Source organism: Mauremys mutica, chromosome 7 (assembly GCF_020497125.1).
Source record: "Mauremys mutica isolate MM-2020 ecotype Southern chromosome 7, ASM2049712v1, whole genome shotgun sequence".
NCBI lineage: Eukaryota > Metazoa > Chordata > Testudines > Geoemydidae > Mauremys > Mauremys mutica.
Genome location: NC_059078.1, coordinates 424,133 through 443,375, shown reverse-complemented (window position 1 = coordinate 443,375; position 19,243 = coordinate 424,133). Strand labels below are relative to the sequence as shown.

The following is a 19,243-nucleotide window of genomic DNA, read 5'->3' as shown; positions in this document are numbered from 1 at the left end:
GATTCTTCCAAAGCAGATGTTGCGAGCACTGCTGTCGGGTATGATTTGGTTACATTTTACCCAGCAACAGCCTAAACAAATCTACTGCTATCAGCAGGCAAGAATTCAAGTGTGCTTTTTTCTTATCAGGTATGTTCAAAACAGGTAGTCATTCAAATTATCATTCAACATGCAGCTGCTTCAGGACCCCACTGAACTAGTGGGTTCTCTCCTTTTCCCAGAATCTTAGCCAAAGCAAAGAATCTACCACAAGAGCATTTCCTGTACTGCCCCCAAGACATACACAAAAGGGAGTGCTGAATAAGTCAGGCAATTATAGGAACCACTCCCCCTTCCCCCATGAAAAGGGAAGTGGAAGAAGGAAAGCAGCAGTGGAATATTCTACTTTTTTCCTGAAGGCAAATAAACAAGTGGTAACAAAGCCAAATCTGAACAGTACAACAATCAGGAAATACCTCTTTTTGGGAGAGGAACCATATCAGGTTTGTACTGCACCAGGCATAATGAGGAGCTGCTGGGAGCCTCTGGCCACTAGTGCAATGTAAGTTGCATGGTTATTCTGCAGCATCACTTTGTAAATCTAGGTACTTTTACACCCTCTATTTCTATGGATAGTGAGCAAACAGGGAGAAAGTGGCAAAACCAGGCACTGAATCCAGATGTCTTGAGTCCTGGTCTAGTGCGTCAATTGTAATGCTATTCTACCCCTCTATAGGGCACCTCCAACTCTTACAGGTAGAGCATCTTATTCAGATGGCACCCATTGGTTCTCATTCACAAACCTTCCATCTTTTCTCCTTAAATTAACATATGATGCAGAAAACAGATCTACCAGTTGTCAGGCAACTACAGTTAACTATAAATATCCAACATTACTTATTTACTCGATAATTGTGTGCTTAACAGCATGGTTTCCATTAAAAGTCATCCCTGACTTCAGGGAGTTTGTGACTGACATAAAAATTCTGTGTCACCTCTACTCCAGCAAAGGTTCTTAATTCCATAACTGCTTGCATGTTCTACTGCAACATGGGCACATGCCTACAATTTGATGAAAAGTCTTATATTTGCTATGCAGATGAAGTACAAACAGATAACAAGTGGCACCTACGCTGCCAGAAGCTGTGAACGGGTGATGGATCACCTGTTCTGTTCATTCCTTTTTGGCCACTGTTGGAAGACAGGATACTGGGCTGGATGGACCTTTGGTCTGACCCAGTATGGCCATTCTTATGTTCTAACACTGACACTACAGACAAGCATGATGATTTACCCCCAAGAAACTATTCAGGCACGTCAACACCTTGCTTATTAACAACAAGCATCCAAGTTTAATGTGGAGACCATATCCTGTAAGCCAAAAGCCTCTCCATAGGAATACAGGAGGTCTGAGCAGGTTCTGGTCACAAGCCTAACAACAAAGCAATGCCTCTGCTTCTTTCTGCCCTCAGTACATGTAACATTTAAAAAGAAGGTGTCTTGGAAGTTCAGACCACCAGTAGTAAGATCCAGTTCATGGGACAGCCAGTTTCACCTCTTCCAATTCCAGAACTGTGTGTACGGTGTACTTGGAATGGAGGTGTTATGGGCAAAGAAAAAACCCCACACATTTGAACCATGCAAACTTGGATGCTGCTGCCATGGGCCAGTACCTACAGACAGACACAATCAGCCAAGCCTACACAACTAAAAGCTATTACTGTTGCCTAAAACACCCACGGCTATTTTCTACCAACTGGATTAAATAAAGTTCACTAGAAATTCCACCTAAAGCACATGTGCTACAAAACCACAACCAAGACCTAAAAGCAGGATGTTAGGGGTGAGGAAAAAAATTACCTTCCTCCCCTCTTGAATGTGAAATATTAATCCTAATTTAATGCCCATTTTCCTCACCTAGAGTAATTATTTCAACAGTACATTTCATAACAAGATCAAGCCTGCATCCCTGCCACTATTCAGTTTATACTACCAGAATAGGCTTTAGAAGGATAGGAATTGCCAAACCAAGGGTTTATTTAATCCTATATCCTCTCTCTGACAATGGCTAGTCTCAGATACACAAGTGCAAGAAATTCCTGTAGAAGGCAATTATGGAATAACCTGCCCATAATGGAAATTTCTTCCCAGCTCTGAAACAGGAGGGTTTATTCTCCCTTCATATCTAGCTGACCCCCATAAACCTACCTAATACAACTGTGTATGTTCTTAGTCATTTAATCATCCAATATTTGAAACCCATTTTTATGCAAGAGATTAAAGGACATACATCTCCCCCCACAAAAATAAAAAGCCACAATGAATTAACAGAGCCACAAGCTCACCACAGAGACTTCAAGGAAAGGCAAGGTGTCTGTCAGAATTTCATCTTGTTCATAAGCACGTTTCAGAAAATACAAGCCTTGTTTTTCCAAGACAATTTCTAGGGAAGCTAGAGGTAGAAATGTGCAGCAGTCTCTCTAATCCACCTGCAGTAGATCAGCAATACTACCTCTCACAGTCCTGGTCTAGCAAGACAGACTCCCTCAAATGAAAGGAAGAGAGCTGCCTCCTCACCCTAGCACCATGCTCCCCTGCAGCTTCAGCAGGTAGAAAGGAGAGTAGCTGTCTGGTTCCCATGACTCTCTGAAGGACCTGAGATACTGTTAACAGGTGCTTCTTTCTCCACATTGCACATAGGTTGCTTTCAAATTCCACAGCGTGTAGTCAGGTACAGCACGAAATAATAGGCTTTGGTGCTGCTCTCAGTTCAACAGCCTCAGCTTCCCAGTCACCTGATTCACTATTTCTTCTTCTCCGATAATGGCAAGGACAGTGTATGATCCAGTTGGAACCTACAGTGGAGAGATAAACGTGCAGTTCAGTTGATGGTAAACATTCAGTTTTGATTTAAAGACTTCAAAGTGAGAGTCTACCATGTCCATAAGTTGTTCCAATGATTAATCCTCACTGTTAAGAATTTGCACCCTTTCTAGTCTGAATTCATGAAATCATAGACTTTAATGTCAGAAGGGACCAGTATGATCATCTAGTCTGACCTCCTGCACAATGCAGGCCTTTGTCTAGCTTCAGTTTCCAGCCATAGGATCTTGTCTTGCCTTGGTCTGACGAGTCCACCACCAAATCTTCTCCTTGCGTAGGTACTTGTAGATCGGGGTGGGCAAACTGTAGCCTGTAAGCTGGATCCGGCCCGCCAGCTGTTTTAATCCAGCCCTTGAGCTCCCGCTGAGGTGTGGGGTCTGAGGCTTGCTCCTCTCCAGCTGGGAAGCTGGGGCCACTCCACACAGCTCACAGAAGCAGCAGCATGGTCCCCCTCCGGCTCCTACACATAGGGGCAGCCAGGGGGCTCCACACTGCACACTGCCCCGCCTCAAGTGCCACCACCGCAGCTCCCATTGGCCGGGAACCTTGGCCAATGGGAGCTGCAGGGGCAATGCCTGTGGACAGTGCAGTGCGCAGAGCCACCTGACCACACTTCCGTGAAGAAACTGGAGAAGGGACATACTGCTGCTTCTGGGAGCAGCTTGAAGTAAGTGCCGCCCAGAGCCTGCACCCCTGAGCTTTCTCCTGCCCTCCAAACTCCTTGATCCTAGCTTGGAGCACCCTCCTGCACCCCAAACCTCTCATCCCCAGCCCACTCCAGAGCCTGTGCCCCAGGCCAGAGCCTCCTCCCACACCCTGAACTTTTCATTTCTAGCCCCACCCCGGAGCCCGCACCCTCAATGAAAACCCTCACCCCCTCCCACACCAACCCCCATTTTGTGAGCATTCATGGCCCACCATACAATTTCTATTCCCAGATATGGCCCTCAGGTCAAAAAGTTTGCCCACCCCTGTTAAAGATTGATCAAGTCACTTCAACTTCCTGGATAAACTAAATAGATTTAGTTTTTTTAGTCTAGCAAGTATACACAGTAAGAACGCAAATTGTTGGATCTTGTTGGAACCCTTTCCAACATGTTTTTAGAGTGTTGGCAACAGAACTGGACATAGTATTCCAATAGTCTCCTTAATGCTGTATATAAAGTTAATACCACCTCCCTACTTCTGCATCATCCAAGAATCGCATTAGCTCAACCACAACATTGCACTGGACCTCACATTCAGCTAATTTCCACCCTAGTCCCTAAGTCACTATCAGCGTAAGTGCTTTCCAGGATGCAGTCCCCCAACCTATAAGTGGGTTCAGCCGGCTGGCCCGACGTGGCCAGGGCGAATGGTTAAGGTTCAGTTAATGGTAAGCTTAATGCTTAGCGGTTAATCTTTTACATCCCTAGGACCTACATCCCTGGATCCTAGATATATGACCTTGTGTTTGGGATAGAATCATAGAATATCAAGGTTGAAAGGGACCTCAGGTCATCCAGTCCAACCCCCTGCTCAAAGCAGGACCAATCCCCAGACAGATTTTTGCCCCAGATCCTTGGCCCCTCAAGGATTGAGCTCACAACCCTGGGTTTAGCAGCCCAATGCTCAAACCAGGCGCGCGCGCGCACACACACACACACACACACACCTTCCCCCCATTGATTCCAGGTTACCACACACTGCACATTGCTCTGTTTTGAGCAGTCCTCATTATATTGAAACTGACATCTGCAAACTTGACCAACAATGATTTTATATTTTCTTCTAAATCATTGGTAATATTACATAAAATTGACCCAGAAACAGATTCCTGCAATATCCAAACAGAAACATCTCTATTGGATAACAATTCCCCCATTTAAATGTATTCACTTCATGATTTTGTATATATATATTTTCCAGACAGTCATGAGTACTAAGTATTTGACTTACCAAAGTCTAAGTACATGATGTTAATTATCTTTATAAACTCGGTTGATAATCTCACAAATGTTATCAAGTTTGTCTGACAAGAAACATTTTCCATAAATCCATGTTGTTTGGTATTAACTATACTACTATCCTTATGTTCTTTACTGAATGCACCCCAGATCAGATGTTCCATTGTTTTATATGGGAGCAATGTCAGGCTAACTGGCCTAAAGTTACTCAGGTTACCCTTTTAAAATATTGGCGGAAAGAAGAACATTGTGCCAATCTTGTAGAACTTCCAGAGTGTTCAAATATTTAATCATCAGCATCAATGGCTCAGAGTTCTTCCACCAACTCTTTTAGGACCCATGGGTGCAAGATATCCACTGAAAATCTTTAAGTGTTTAATTTTAGCAGTTGCTGTTTAACACCCTGTTTAGTTACTGTCAGAGTAGTAGGTTTTCCATCACCATGGTAGGATGTAAAAAGTCATCCAGCTTCTTTCCAAATATCAAACATTTATTGAACACTTCTGCTTTTTTGCATAATTGTTGGCATCACAAGCTAAATGAGTGAAGAGTGTAACACTGTTGCAAAAAAGTAAAGATCATTCTGGCATGACTTGCAGGAATGCTGTAAGCAAGAAACGAGAAATAATTCTTCCGCTCTATGCTGCGCTGATTAGGCCTCAACTGGAGTATTGTGTCCAGTTCTGGGCACCACATTTCAGGAAAGATGTGGATAAATTGGAGAAAGTCCAGAGAAGAGCAACAAAGATGATTAAAGGTCTAGAAAACATGCCCTACAAGGGGAGGTTGAAGAAATTGGGTTTGTTTAGTCTGGAGAAGAGAAGACAGAGGGGACATGATAACAGTTTTCAAGTCCATAAAAGATTGTTATAAGGCAGAGGAAGAAAAAAAATTGTTCTCATTAACCTCTGAGGATACGTGAAGAAGCAATGGGCTTAAATTGCAGCAAGGGAGGTTTAGGTTGGACATTAGAAAAAGCTTAACTGTCAGAGTGGTTAAGCACTTGAATAAATTATCTAAGGTGGTTGTGGAATCTTCATCATTGTCTAACCTGCTCTTAAAAATGTCCAAACACCTGTCAGGGATGGTCTAGATAATACTTAATCCTGCCATGAGTGCAGGGGACTGGATGACCTCTCGAGGCCCCTTCCAGTCCCACGATTCTATGATTTTACCATCCCTATCCAACAACAGACTTACATCATTGCTAGAATTTATTTTGTTTCCGATATTTGAATAATTCCTTTTTATTGTCCTTAGCCTTACAGGCTACAGGCTTCTGGCTTCCCTTTTCAAGGTCTTCATTTTATAACTGCTAATTTGTTGTCATTGCTACCAGTGTCTACTTTCCCCTTCCAACTTTTTTTTTTAAATTTTATCACTTCTTTCAAATCCTTTAACTAGAACAGTTTAACTGAAGAATCGTTTGATAATTGCTGAATTATGGGGTTTTTAAGACATCTAGTAAAGTTCTCTTAGACTGACTTCCAATTATTTTTCATATTGTTTTAAGTTCTTCCTCCGAATCAGTTTTGCTCACAAATGTTTTCAAGCTCTGGGACATTGACCCTTTTAAAGAGACAAATGCATTGTATTAGTTACACACATGCACTCAATTCCTAGCTTGGTTACCTGTGTTCTCCCTGCATCCTGCACCAGGTATGTTGGCAGCTCCAGGCTCAAAGCCAATGCTTGCAGATCCATGAGGTGGGCAGTGTTTGATCCTTGAACTACAACCTTCTTCGCACTAACAAGGAAAAAGCAAGTGATCAGAAAGAGCTCATACTATCCCACAACCTCTTATCACAAGCTGCTTGGCTAGGGGAGCAGTGTACAAGCTAAGGAAGTCTTTGGCCTAACAAGAGTTAGATATCCATCTCTAGCAACTGCAAACCCACTTGCTTCAGATATGAGCATAACAGTTATTCTAGATTAATTTATTAAGTTAAATTTCAGATAAATTATCTACAAGAGACACAAAAAGTCCAGATAAGAAAGGGCCTCCCTCCTTTAGCCCTTTCAGCTACCAAGTAGAATGAGGATCATTCTGATGTCTACTCATCTTTATCCGTTTAACCATTTCAGACAACTGCTTGAAGAACCATTTAGAGTGAATGCAAAATTAGTGAAAGGGGAGATTAAGAGGGACAACCAAGGGGAATGCAGTGAAGTTCTGTGAAAGCTCTGCAGCTGCTGCCCCTCAAGCTAAGTCTTTGATATTGCCCATTATTTCAATCCTTCACCCTCCCTCCCAACAAGGAAGCCTGACCAACATGAGTCAGTGCGCTCCGTTTTGTCTCTGAATTTTACAACATATATTCAATGGGCTGGCTGGACACTTGTCTATCATGCACACACTGCCATCTTACCCATATTCATCCCACTGACAGATCATCTCCCTCCCAGTGGATTTTTCTTGTATTAACTGGTACAGGCCAACAGCTGCGTGTCCGACCTGGGCTGCTATCTGTAAGGGGAAACATTACATCTGAACAGGTGAGCCACTGAAGCCACTCCTCCCACTGTGTGATAATAGGGGCACAAGTCCTCTGCATTCACATACAGCCTTCAGCAGGAGCCAGTCCCATCTCCTTCCCAGATGGGGGGCGGGGGGATAAGAGAAGGACAAGCTCATTTCCCCCTCCGTAACAAAATGCTTATTCACGTCCCAGTGGTGTGTGCAACCCAAGGGAACTGGGCAGAGCAGCACAGGGAGGCCAGGTCCCTCTCTACAGGGCCACGCAATGAGCTGGCACCCAGCTCTTTTCACAGGTGGCTCCGCAGTCTGGGCAGGCGACCAACCCCGGCGCCGCTGCTTGGCCGGCTAGAATCTGGGCTTCCCAGCACGTTACCTTCCCGACGCCCATGGCGAGCTCCGTGTTCACCACAAACACCATCTTGTAGCAGCCGCCGCCATCCACCTGCTCCTGAAAAAGAAACCTGGGCATGGGCCGCTGGGTCCGGGCTCCGCGCGGGGGCGGCCAGGGCCGGGCTCTGCGCGGGACAGGTGGGGACCTACCTGCGTCTCCAGGCCGCCGAAGTAGAGCTGCGCCGCCGCCTCCGCGGACACATTCCCGGTCAGGGCCAGCGCCTGGGGGGCAGTGGGGGAAGAGCGTCGTGAAGCCGGCCCCGGCCCCAGCCCCCGCCCCGGGCTCACCCGGCGCGCCGCCGCCTCAGGGACCCCCAGCCCCCGCCTCGGCCCAGCCCAGCCCCGTCCACCCGGCTCACCTAGGCCCGGCCCCGTCCGCCCGGCCTGGCCCGGCCCCGGACTCACCCGGCGCGCCGCCGCCTCAGGGACCCCCAGCCCCCGCCTCGGCCGCCCGCCCGGCTCACCTAGGCCCGGCCCCGTCCGCCCGGCCCGGCCCCGGGCTCACCCGGCGCGCCCCCGCCCCCGGCTCCGCCCACGTAGGGCCAGGGCCAGGCTCGGCCCGGCCCCGGACTCACCCGGCGCGCCGCCGCCTCAGGGACCCCCAGCTCCCGCAGCGGCGGCAGCAGCGCCTCATCCACCTCCATCCCACCGCGCGACCTGCAGCCGCTCCACTCTCCTATTGGCTGCGGCCGGCATGGCACGGCCAATCCGATTTGCGCCTCGCGTCCATGTGATTCCCGGCCACGCCCACACACCTGCAACGAATCCGTCCCGTCATCCACTATCCTCCCACCCCTTTGCCCCGCCCCTCCGCAACCCAACGTCCCCCCCGCCACGCCCCTCGCCTCTGACCCCGCCTCCAACCGCCCCCCACCCACCCCAGTACACCCGGCCGGGCCGCTCCGCCTCGCCCCGCCCCGCGCAACCCCAGCCAGAGCCAGCGCGTCACCCGCTGCCCCAGCCCCGCCGGGCCGGGCCACCCCTCCCCCCGCCCCGAGCGTCACCTGCTGCCCCTCCCCCGCCGGACCCAGCCCTGAGCGTCACCCGCTGCCCCAGCCCCGCCGGGCCGGGCCACCCCCCCCCCCGCCCCGAGCATCACCTGCTGCCGCCCCCCGCCGGACCCAGCCCTGAGCGTCACCCGCTGCCCCAGCCCCGCCGGGCCACCTCCTCCCGGCACCAGGCCCGAGCGTCACCCGCTGCCCCTACCCCGCTGGGCCGGGCCACCCCCCCGCCCTGCACCAGGCCCGACCGCCACCCACTGCCCCAGCCCCGCTGGGCCGGGCCACTCTCCCCCGCCCGGCACCAGGCCCGACCGCCACCCACTGCCCCAATCCCGCTGGCCTCCCTGCCCGGACCCAGGCCCGACCGTCACCCACTGCCCCTACCCCGCTGGGCCGGGCCGCTCTCCCCCGCCCGGCACCAGGCACCAGGCACGGGCTGCTCAGGCACGGGGGCCTGAGCCGGGGAGAGGAAAGATGGCACCCGTGTGAATCTGACCCACGCGTGCATTGTAATGCTGCTCAGACACAGCAGCAGCATGTGGAACTCAGCACAAGATATAACTGAAGTCAGAAAGATACTGAACAATATATGGATAACATGAACGTCCGCATTTACATGAAACAGGATTAAAAAGGAATAGTCTGTAACCCCTCCAACTGCCAACTAAACAGGTTTAAGAAGAAATTTCCCTTTTGGGGCAGGTTGCTGCTTAATTGTCCATTATGAGGTTTCATTCATTCTCTCTGCAACATGAAGTACTGGCCAATATCTGAGAAAGGATACTAGTCTAGACAGACCACTCGGAGGAATTGCCAAACTGAATCCAGGGTCCCTACAGGTATTACTGTATTTAGTGTGTTTACCCTTCAATTCCCAAGACCCATCAAAGTGTGGTATTTGCATATGCTTACAAACCATTCAGGAATAAGGGGATTAATTAAACTGAAGCCTTTTCAGAATTATGCCTGTTTAATGTAAAGAACATACAGACGCATCTCAGAATAAGACACTGCAGCCAAAACATCTGGAATATCCTTTGATGAAGTATCTGACTAAGAAATCTTCAGCAAATGCAATGCTACCTGGAAGGCCAGTGAGATAGGAGCATCCACAGATGTGGTACCTGGGCTGTGGAAATGGCATCAGGGAGTGCAGTACTGGGATCAGATAACAGGAGAGGAGAAGGTAGTTCTCTTCTTCTCCCCCATCCTACTTGTAACCCCAGAGGAGCTGAGTAACATTGATAAAATGATCAGTACGGAAATAGTTAACAGTGTTGACATGCAACTCATCATCATTAGACTCAGAGTTAACACCTATCAAAATGTACTAGATCACCGGTTCTCAAACTTTAGAACCTGAGGACCCCCATTTTGATTTAAAACTTTTCATAGACCCCCAAGTTGGCTTCTAATTTTCCCCAGGGTGCTCAACCCCTGCCCAGCCCCAGGCCCCACCCCCACTCCACCCTTTCCCCCAGGGCCCCACCCCATCTTCCCACCCCCGCTCTACCCCTGCCCCTCCCCTTCCTCAAGCAAGCCCTATCCCCACTCCTTCCCCCTCCCTCCCAGCATCTCCTGCACACCACTGAACAGCTGTTCTGTGGCCTGCAGAAGGTACTGGGAGGAAGGGAGAGGAGTTGATTGGTGGTCCTGGACGTGACTCACAGACCCCCTGGAGTATCCTCGTGGATTCCAGTTTGAGAACCTGTACTAGATAGTTCACACTAAAGACTTGCTGGTCCCCTCTTTTCCTCGTTCCTGCCCCAAGCAAAAGTCAAGCAAAGGGGCTTTTCTCACATCTAGAGTAACTGATGGCGTCCATGAACATTCCCTACTTGGTTAGGGAGCTAGGCCTAAAGGTCTGCTTCCAGCAGTACCGCTGCCAGACCATTAAACCCCTTTGTGGATCCTCCTCGCGCAGCTTGTACTCTGATTCAGAGAAACTACAGTGGGCTTAGCTCTTCTATACCTGTTGAGGGAGAAGACTACAGCATTAGCTATTTGTGACTTTCCACATTTAGCAGGCAGCAGATCTCTGCACAGAGGACTAGAACCTAACTTTTCTTTTAATGACGGGTTTCAGAGTAGCAGCTGTGTTAGTCTGTATCCGCAAAAAGAACAGGAGTACTTGTGGCACCTTAGAGACTAACAAATTTATTTCAGCATAAGCTTTCATGGGCTGCAGCTCACTTCTTCAGATGCATAGAATGGAACACACAGACAGAAGATATTTATACACACAGAGAACATGAAAAGGTGGAAGTAGCCATACCAACTGTAAGAGGCCAATCAATTGAGATGAGCTATCATCAGCAGGAGATGTATGTATGTGTACTTCCACCTTTTCATGTTCTCTGTTTGTATAAATATCTTCTGTCTCTGTGTTCCATTCTATGCATCTGAAGAAGTGAGCTGCAGCCCATGAAAGCTTATGCTGAAATAAATTTGTTAGTCTCTAAGGTGCCACAAGTACTCCTGTTCTTTTAATGGAAGTCTAGCTTCTGCAGAAACCAATATGGAAGTTGAGTTGTGCCTAGGGTGACCAGACAGCAAATGTGAAAAATCGGGATGGGGTGGGGGGTAATAGGAGCCTATATAAGAAAAAAGACCCCAAAATCGGGACTGTCCCTATAAAATCAGGACATTTGGTCACCCTAGTTGTGCCATCTCCGTAGACAGATTGGTGGCAGGTGCATAGATGTGGCAATAAATGGGAAAGTAATGGAGTAAAAGCACCTAGGTTCAGGAACAGAGATGGATCCATTGTAACAGACAACAAGCTGCTGAGGAAAGAGAGTGAGACAATCAGGCTACTTGGATTATGGTGTTAGGGGAATGGAGCCTGGTGAAAGGACAGGAACATAGTGGGAGAGAGAAAGGCTGCCAATGCTTGAATTGCGCTATGAATTCTATGGCCTGCATCTTCAACAGATTTGCCATCTGGTATAGTTCTATGTCCTGTGGAATAAATTTATATTCTGTGTTCCATCTCCAGAGAAAGAGTCACAAGGCTGATCTGGACACTGGGTACTCAGCCATGGGTGTTGGAGGCATTTCACTGCTGTTGTCCGTTTGGCTGGTGTGTATTCCAGCATTGGCAGAAGAAAGCTAGTAAATGGAGCAGCCTCATGCTTTGTCCAGTTGTATCTGTCCATTAGGGTGTTGTATAGAGTACAGGGGAAAAGCCTGGAAATCCGTAGGAGAGCACCTACCAAAGACGACATAAGCACAATACTTCACCGTTGCGTATAAAAGTCTCCTAAATCCCTCTCCTCTTGCTGCTTTATTACACACCACCTCCTCCTGGATTCTCCCTGTACCATCTTAAATAATTCTCCTGCTCTTCGCTCTTTATACTTATTCAATACCTGTAAAGTGCCACCTGTCAGCCAGTTGTGCTGATCTTTGAACTCCCCCCACTATGTCAACATTGCTCTGGTGGTAATATGCCCAAAAGTGAAATAAATATTTTAGATGCAGTTACACCAGGGGCCATAAAGTCAGAGACCATCACCTCCCTGCTCCGTGACACCTCTGTGAATGCAGCCCAAAAATGCATTGGCCCTTTTTTGTTGCCATATCTCACTGCAAACTCATGTATAATTTCTTTATTATGATTGTTGCTTTTACAGGCCCAGAAGTCTGGTAGACACTTAACAGAAGACACAGTCCTTGCCCAGAGAGCATGCAGTTAGGTTAGGCACGTTCAGTACCCAATGGGTCAATTAAATTTACAAATATACACAATTAATGAGAAAAATATCAATAATGACTATCTTTTGACTCACTTCTTGTTGGCACCATGGAAGGAAAAAACGGTTACCTATCTTTTTGTATCAGAGGGGTAGCCATGTTAGTCTGGATCTGTAAATGGTTACCTACCTTTTTGTAATGGTTGTTCTTCAAGATGTGTTGCTCACGTCTATTCCATTCTAGGTGTGCGCGTGCCCATGTGCGCGGTTGTTGGAGATTTTTGCCTTAGTGGTATCCGTAGGGTCAGCGGCTAAGTTTCCTGTAAGCTGCGCAGCCGCAATCTACTTAGCGCCATGTAAGCACTTAGGGAACCTGCACGGGGTCCTGCTGCAGCCGTGAGAGGGACGCCCCTTCCCCAGCCCCCACCTAGCCTGGCTGCCAACCTGCTGCAGCCGGGGCAGCCCAGACCTGCCGTGGCCAGGGAACCCTTCCACCGGCCCCAACTCCGCTGCGGCCAAGACCTGCTGGGGTGGGCTGGCCTGGCCCAGGACCCAGATGCAGCCATGCTGGGACTGGGGGAGAGGCATCTATCCTGCAGTCCCATCCCCGGAGCTGTTGCAGTGGGGACAGATGCCTCTCCCCCCAGCCCAGGTGCTACTGCGGGGAGAGAGACCTGCAGGGAGTCTTCTCTCCCTACCAGAGCATCCTCCTGCACCCCAAACCTCTCATCCCTGGTCCCACCCCAGAGCCCCCACCCCCAGCTGGAGCCCTCACAAACCTTCACCCCAACCGTCTGTCCCAGCCCTGAGCTCCCTCCCACTCTCCGCACCCGTCGGTCCCACAACCACCACATGAATTTTGTTATGTGCACCAATGTGAAGGTGGTGTGTGACACATCACCTCCATAGCACATAATAAAATTAAATTCCACACATGGGTGGGAAAATTTAGAGGGAACACTGGTTGGCAGTGGCGCCCCCTTGAGTACCGCACTCATGCACCAGTATATCAGGCGCTGCCGATCCTACGCCCCCTCAGTTCCTTCTTGCCGGCAACTCCAACAGAGGGGCAGGAGGGCGGATAATGGAATGGACATGAGCAACACATCTTGAAGAACAACAGTTACGAAAAGGTAGGTAACCGTTTTTTCTTCTTCGAGTGCTTGCTCATGTCGAATCCGTTCTAGGTGACTCACAAGCAGTGCCAATGGAGATGGGCTCAGAGTTCATGGTCTTGCAGCTTGCAGCACTGCTCTGCCAAAGCCAGCATCGTCCCAGGCCTGCTGGGTAAGCGCACAATGGGATGTAAATGTGTGGACAGATGACCAGGTAGCAGCTCTACAGGCCTCTTAGATGGGCACCTGAGCCAAGAAGCCACTGATGACGTTTCACTCTAGTTGAGTGCGCCGTGACTATTGCCGGTGCAGGCACTTTCACCAGCTTGTAGCAGTATCAGATGCAGGCTGTGATCCAGGATGAAATCCTTTGAGCAGACATTGGGCGACCTTTCATCCTGCCTGCCACTGCAACGAACAGCTGCATTGAACTGCAAAATGGCCTTGTCCTGTCGATATAGAAGGCCAGCGCCCTCTCAACATCCAGGGCATGCAACCTGCATTCCTTTTCCAATTTATGAGGCTTCAGGAAGATGACAGGCAAGTACATGTCCTGGCCGGTATGAAACTGGGAAACTACCTTGGGCAGGAACACTGAGTGCAGTCGCAGCTGGACCTTATTCTGGTAGAATATAAGGCGGTTCTGAAATAAGAGCCCTGATCTCAGACACCCTGCGGGCAGACATCACTGCAACCAGGAATGAAATCTTCCAGGAGAGAAGGAGAAGAGAGCAGGAAGCCAGAGGTTCAAAGAAAGGCCCCATGAGCCTCCACAGCGTGAGATTCAAGTCCCAGGAAGGACAGGCTCCTGGACATGAGGGTAGAGACGCTCCAGACTTTTCAAAAACCAGGCCGTCATGTTGTGAGCGAAGACCGACCTGCCTTGGAATGGAGGGTGAAAAGTCAAAATAGTGGCCAGGTGGACCCTGACTGATGACAGGGACAAGCCCTGGATCTTGAGGTGCAGAAGATAATCCAGAATAACCTGCAGCGAGGCCTGCTCGGCCTGGATACATCGTTCTGAAGCCCAGCACATGAACCTTTTCCACTTGGTCAGGTAAGTCGCTCTGCTACCCAGCAAGACCTGTTGAACCCGGGCCAAGCATTCCCGCTCTTCCACATTCAGCCATGCAATAGCCATGCTGTCAAGTGCAACTCCACCAAGTTCGGGAGCAGAAGACTGCCATGGTTCTGGGCCAGGACGTCCAGCCAAAAAGCTAGCCGCAGTGGGGCGGCTACCACAAGGTCCAGCAGTGTGCTGAATCAGTGCTGGCAAAGCCACTTAGGGGCTATCAGGATAACCTTCGCCCTGTCCTGTTTGATCTTCATGAGGACTCTGTGGATCAACGGCACTGGCAGGAAGGTATACATCAGGGCCCCTGACCATGGGAGCAGGAAAGCATCTGACGGGGGACCCCGTCCATCCCCCAGAGTGAACAGAACACGTGGCATTTCCTGTTCTGATGGAATGCGAACAAGTCCACCTGGTGAGTCCCCCACTTCCGGAAGATCATGCTGGCTGCCTCCAGATGGAGCGACCACTCGTGGTGAGACGAGAAGGTCCTGTTGAGGCGATCTGCAAACACGTTCCTGCTCCTGGGCAGATGTGCAGCTACCAGATGAATGGCCTGCCACTCACAGAAGTCCCAAAGGCTGAGAACTTGACAAAGTCCTGATGACCTGGCTTTTCCCTGCCTGTTGATGTAATACACCGCAGCAGTATTGTCTGTTAGGACCTGCACCACCTTGCCCCTGAGCTGCCTGACGTTGAGGTGGAGGGCCAGATCATCTCACAGCCAGAGACCTTGCATGCTGAGCTCACCCAGGGGGGCTCCCCAGCCCAGGCCCGAAACATCAGAGACCAGGGTCACTGACAGGGACGCAGCTGCGAAGGGAACTCCCTGCAACACTGACCCGGGGTTCATCCACCATTCCAGGGATGATAGGATGTGATCCGGCACCCTGACTACCCAGTCTAGGTCATGCCTGTTGGGGATGTAAACCGATGCCAGCCATACTTGCAGAGGCCAGAGGTGGAGCCTGGCACGACCATAGGCGGCAGGTTCGTATAATTTTTGGTGGGGCCCAAAATGGTGGTCCCCCCCCCCGCTCTCACCCTGTAAGCTGATATAAAATGAAGCTACAATGCGTCAGCACCACAAGATTACAAGGGTCAATTAAAAGTGGAAAGTCAGAAGCAGCACTTGCCTGCTTCAATATACGGTATTAAATTTTGTTGCACCTGTTGTGACAAAGTGGGAATGTTCTTAATGTTTTCTCTGAATACTGTGTGGGTGCCTCAGTTTCCCCTGCAAAGTGCCAACTGACGGTGTTGGGGACAAAGAGATCAGGTGGCCTCCTTGTCCGGAAGAGACACAAAGGCCAGATGAGGGAGTGTCAGTTTGGAGCTGGCTGGGGAAATCGGGAGAGGCCCAGAACTTGGGTCTGGGCTCCCCACCCCCCAAGATGGACCTGACTGAGGGGTCCTGTTTTCTGTACCTACAAGCTCTGTTTTAGACTGTATCCCTGTCATCTAATAAACCTTCTGTTTTACTGTCTGGCTGAGAGTCACATCTGACTGCGGAGTTGGGGTGCAGGGACCTCTGGTTGCCCCAGGACCTGCCTGGGCAGACTCGCTGCGGAAAGTGCATGGTGTGGAAGGGCATGCTGAATGCTCCGAGGTCAGACCCAGGAAGGTGTAAGCTTCTTGCCCTGGAGACAGTATGCTCAGAGAGGAGGCTCCCCCAGAGTCCTGACTGGCTTTGTATGGAGTTGTTCCAAAGCATCCCAGCATCCCCTTCCACACCATGCGCTTCCCGGAAGTCTGCACAGGCACTGACACTCCCTCCTCTGGCCTTTGTCTCTTTTCCAGGCACTAGGAGGCCACCTGATCTCTTTGTTCTCCAACACCTTCAGTTGGCACCTTGCAGGAGAGTGGCCCAGGCCATCAGTTGCCTGGAGGCAGGGTTGCAGCCATTCTCTGTGCAGACGGCATAACACTGGCCCTCTAGGGCTTTACAACAATCACACCCCCTTATCCCACCATCTAGAGCCTTAAGAAATGCATTGGGGAAACTGAGGCACACAGACAGTATTCAGAGAAAACACCTGTATACGACCAGTTACATACTTTGAAGGGTGTAAAATAATCAAATATTATGCTAAATACAATGATACTCCAAACTGACCACCAAATTTAAGTTGCATGTTTTTCCCCTCAGGTGAGGGTTCTGGGGTGGGACTGGGGATGAGGAGTTCACAGTGCAGGAGCGTGCTCGGTGCTGGGGGTGCAGGCTTTGGGGTGAGGCAGGGCTGAGGATGAGGAACTTGGGGTGCAGACAGGCTGCCCCAGGGCTAGGGCCAGAGAGGACTCCCCATCACCACCACTGGCAGCAGCAAGCTCCAGGGGAGGGACCCCTCCTGCCCCCCACGGCACACACACTCTGCACATGTTCCTAGGGCCCCTCTCAGGTCCAGAAAGCTCACTCACCTCCCCTATGATGGGTACTGGGGGGGGGGGCACAGGTGGCCTTCCATGTTGCTGCCCCTCACCATAACTTCACTGTGGATGGGGCTGCCCCTTGCCCAGCATGGGGCAGAAGTGGGGTAGGCAGGGTGGTGGCTGGCTATGGGACGGGGGAGCAGGGTGTCATAAAATTCACCCAAGCCCCAGCTGCTCAGGTCTAGGAAGCCTCCCTCTCCCATCCCTCCTGTGGCGGGTGGGTTGGTGGGTGCTGGGGGAGGGGGCATTGCCTTCACATGTGGCTTCCTACCTCCCCTGTGCAGCCTGCTGTGCCTCACTGGGGGTAGGAGTAGGGGCTGGGACTGGGGCTGGGGCAGGGGGGGAATCATAGGGTCAAACACTCAAACATAATAAAAAATCATAGGGTCAAACACTCACGGAAGCCCCAACAGCTGCTAAGGTGAGTGATGTCTGTCTCCTGGCCCGTTTGTGTCTCCTCCAGGTAGGGGCAGGAGAGGGGAGGGGAGGGGAGGCCCCCTCCACTCCCCTCCCCCTCCTGAGTGCTTCAGCAGCAGTTAGCATTCCTCTTATGCTAATGCTGCAGCCCTTAGGCTACGGCAGCAGCAGCAAAGGAGAGAGAGACGAGCTGTGCGCTCTCTTTACATTCAGGCAGGGAAGCTCCGGGGAGGGGGAAAAATCTAGCTCCAAATATTGGTGGAGCAGAGCCCCTGATTATGAATATTCCTGGGGCTTTAGCTCCAAGAGCCCATATAAGTTGGCGCCCATGGGCATGACTTACCACATATGTACAGGTGGCCATGTGGCCCAAAAACCATGGGCAGGCGTGAGCCGTGGTGAACGGGTGGGTCTCACATGGGAGATCAGGTCCGACATGGCCTGAAAACATGCCTTTGGAAGGAAGGCTCTGGCTTGCGTCGAGCTGAGAACCGCCCCTATCAACTCTATGCGTTGGACTGGCCTTAAGGTGGAGTTTTTCTCATTTACCAACAGGCCCAGGTCATGGCAGATCGAGGCTTCTCTGCACTTGTTCCTGAGACCTGCCCTTGATGAGCCCGTTATTGAGATACGGGAAGACCTGGACCCCCTCGACATCTCAGATAAGCGTCCACTGGCACCATACATTTTGTGGAGACCCTTGGAGCCGATGAGAGGCTAAAGGGGAGCGCAGTGAATTGGAAATGGCGTCCGCCCACTATAAAACAGAGGAAACACCTGAAACCTTAGAATATGGAAATAAGCATCCTTCAGATCAAGGGCGGCGTATCAGTCTCCTGGATCCAGGGAGGGGATGATGGAGGACAGGGAAATCATGCGAAACTTCAACTTCTTGAGAGACTTGCTGAGGCATCACAGGTCCGGAATGGGTCTGAGGCCCCCTTTTGCTTTCGGGATTAGGAAGTAGTGGGAGTAGAACCCCTTTCCTGTCATGTCCTGAGGGACCTCCTCCACTGCCCCCAAGCACAGGAGGTTCTCGACCTCAAAAACAAGGAGTTGCTTGTGAGAAGGGTCCCGGAAAAGGGATGGGAAGCAGGGGAGATGAGAGGGAGGGGCAGCTGAAAACTGTAGCCTTGTGACACTATGTCCAGCACCCCAGTGGTCTGGGGTGACCTGCGCCCAGGCCGAAGCTGGCTGAGGAAAGAACAGGGTCCTGGGAACCTGGGAGCTGACTGGGGCATCGCTCTTGAGCGCCCCCTCGAAATGAGCGCTTCTGACCCCAGAGTTGCTTTGCAGGAGTGGACTGTGCGGCAAGTGGGAGGAGAAAGGACGGCAGCAACGGTTGAAACTTCTGTCCCTATCCCTTCTCCTTGCAGACCCTGGATGGGCTGCCAAAGGGCTCGCTTCATGCACCAACCGAGCCCGGTGCCATTGGTGCCACCAACTGTTGCTCCAGGGCGGCGGCAGATGCACGGTGTGAAGAGGGCATCAACATGACCAGCACTCCCCACATGCTCCAATAAGGCCACTGCGCTGGCCACTGGCCATGCTGCCAAGATGGTGCCGTCAATGTCGATGTGGCCTCAGGTGCCCAATTGCACCGGTAGAGTTTAGGTGAGGGGCTGAGCTGCTCTTCCATGCCAGAGGAATCCCCTTCCGGTGACCATGGTGGGGCCGTCGACGCCTGAATCTGTCTGCTGATTGTCACCACTGGAGATCAGTGCCCGGAGCGAGAGAATCGGTGCTGGTATCGAGGGGGGGAACAGAGATGTGAGGGGGAGCGCTCCCGCAGGGCAGGCGACTGAGATCTGTGCTGAGAAGATGACCGGCGGGAGG

The 19,243-nt window shown here is 50.8% G+C and overlaps 2 protein-coding genes across 8 annotated transcripts in view; both read right to left on the bottom strand.

Moving 5' to 3' along the window:
* Positions 1-1,994: 1,994 nt before the first annotated feature.
* LOC123375052 (probable peptidyl-tRNA hydrolase 2) lies at positions 1,995-8,823 on the bottom strand. Its single transcript, XM_045025628.1, has 7 exons — positions 8,777-8,823; positions 8,253-8,432; positions 7,828-7,899; positions 7,661-7,735; positions 7,178-7,275; positions 6,441-6,555; positions 1,995-2,834 (listed from the first exon to the last, which is right to left on the bottom strand). Exons 2-7 carry the CDS (start codon positions 8,319-8,321, stop codon positions 2,745-2,747), a joined length of 519 nt encoding a protein of 172 aa, XP_044881563.1. The 5' UTR covers positions 8,322-8,432; positions 8,777-8,823; the 3' UTR covers positions 1,995-2,744.
* Positions 8,824-11,103: 2,280 nt separating this feature from the next.
* LOC123373923 (SRSF protein kinase 3-like) overlaps positions 11,104-19,243 on the bottom strand; it is a 63,378-nt gene continuing 55,238 nt past the window's right edge. For all 7 annotated transcript variants that reach the window (XM_045023206.1, XM_045023204.1, XM_045023211.1 and 4 more), the window contains one exon: positions 11,104-11,889. In XM_045023206.1, the coding sequence (XP_044879141.1) occupies positions 11,633-11,889 (257 nt within the window). In that variant the 3' untranslated portion in view covers positions 11,104-11,632. The remainder of the gene's footprint in view (positions 11,890-19,243) is intronic.

Excerpts from the sequence above, each read along its gene's own strand:
- LOC123375052 (XM_045025628.1), bottom strand. The coding sequence starts at position 8,321 with ATGGAGGTGGATGAGGCGCTGCTGCCGCCGCTGCGGGAGCTGGGGGTC. Across the intron at positions 6,556-7,177 it reads TGTCAGTGGGATGAATATGG|TGCGAAGAAGGTTGTAGTTC; the intron begins GTAAGATGGCAG and ends TTTCCTTGTTAG. Across the intron at positions 2,835-6,440 it reads AGGATGCAGGGAGAACACAG|GTTCCAACTGGATCATACAC; the intron begins GTAACCAAGCTA and ends TCTCCACTGTAG.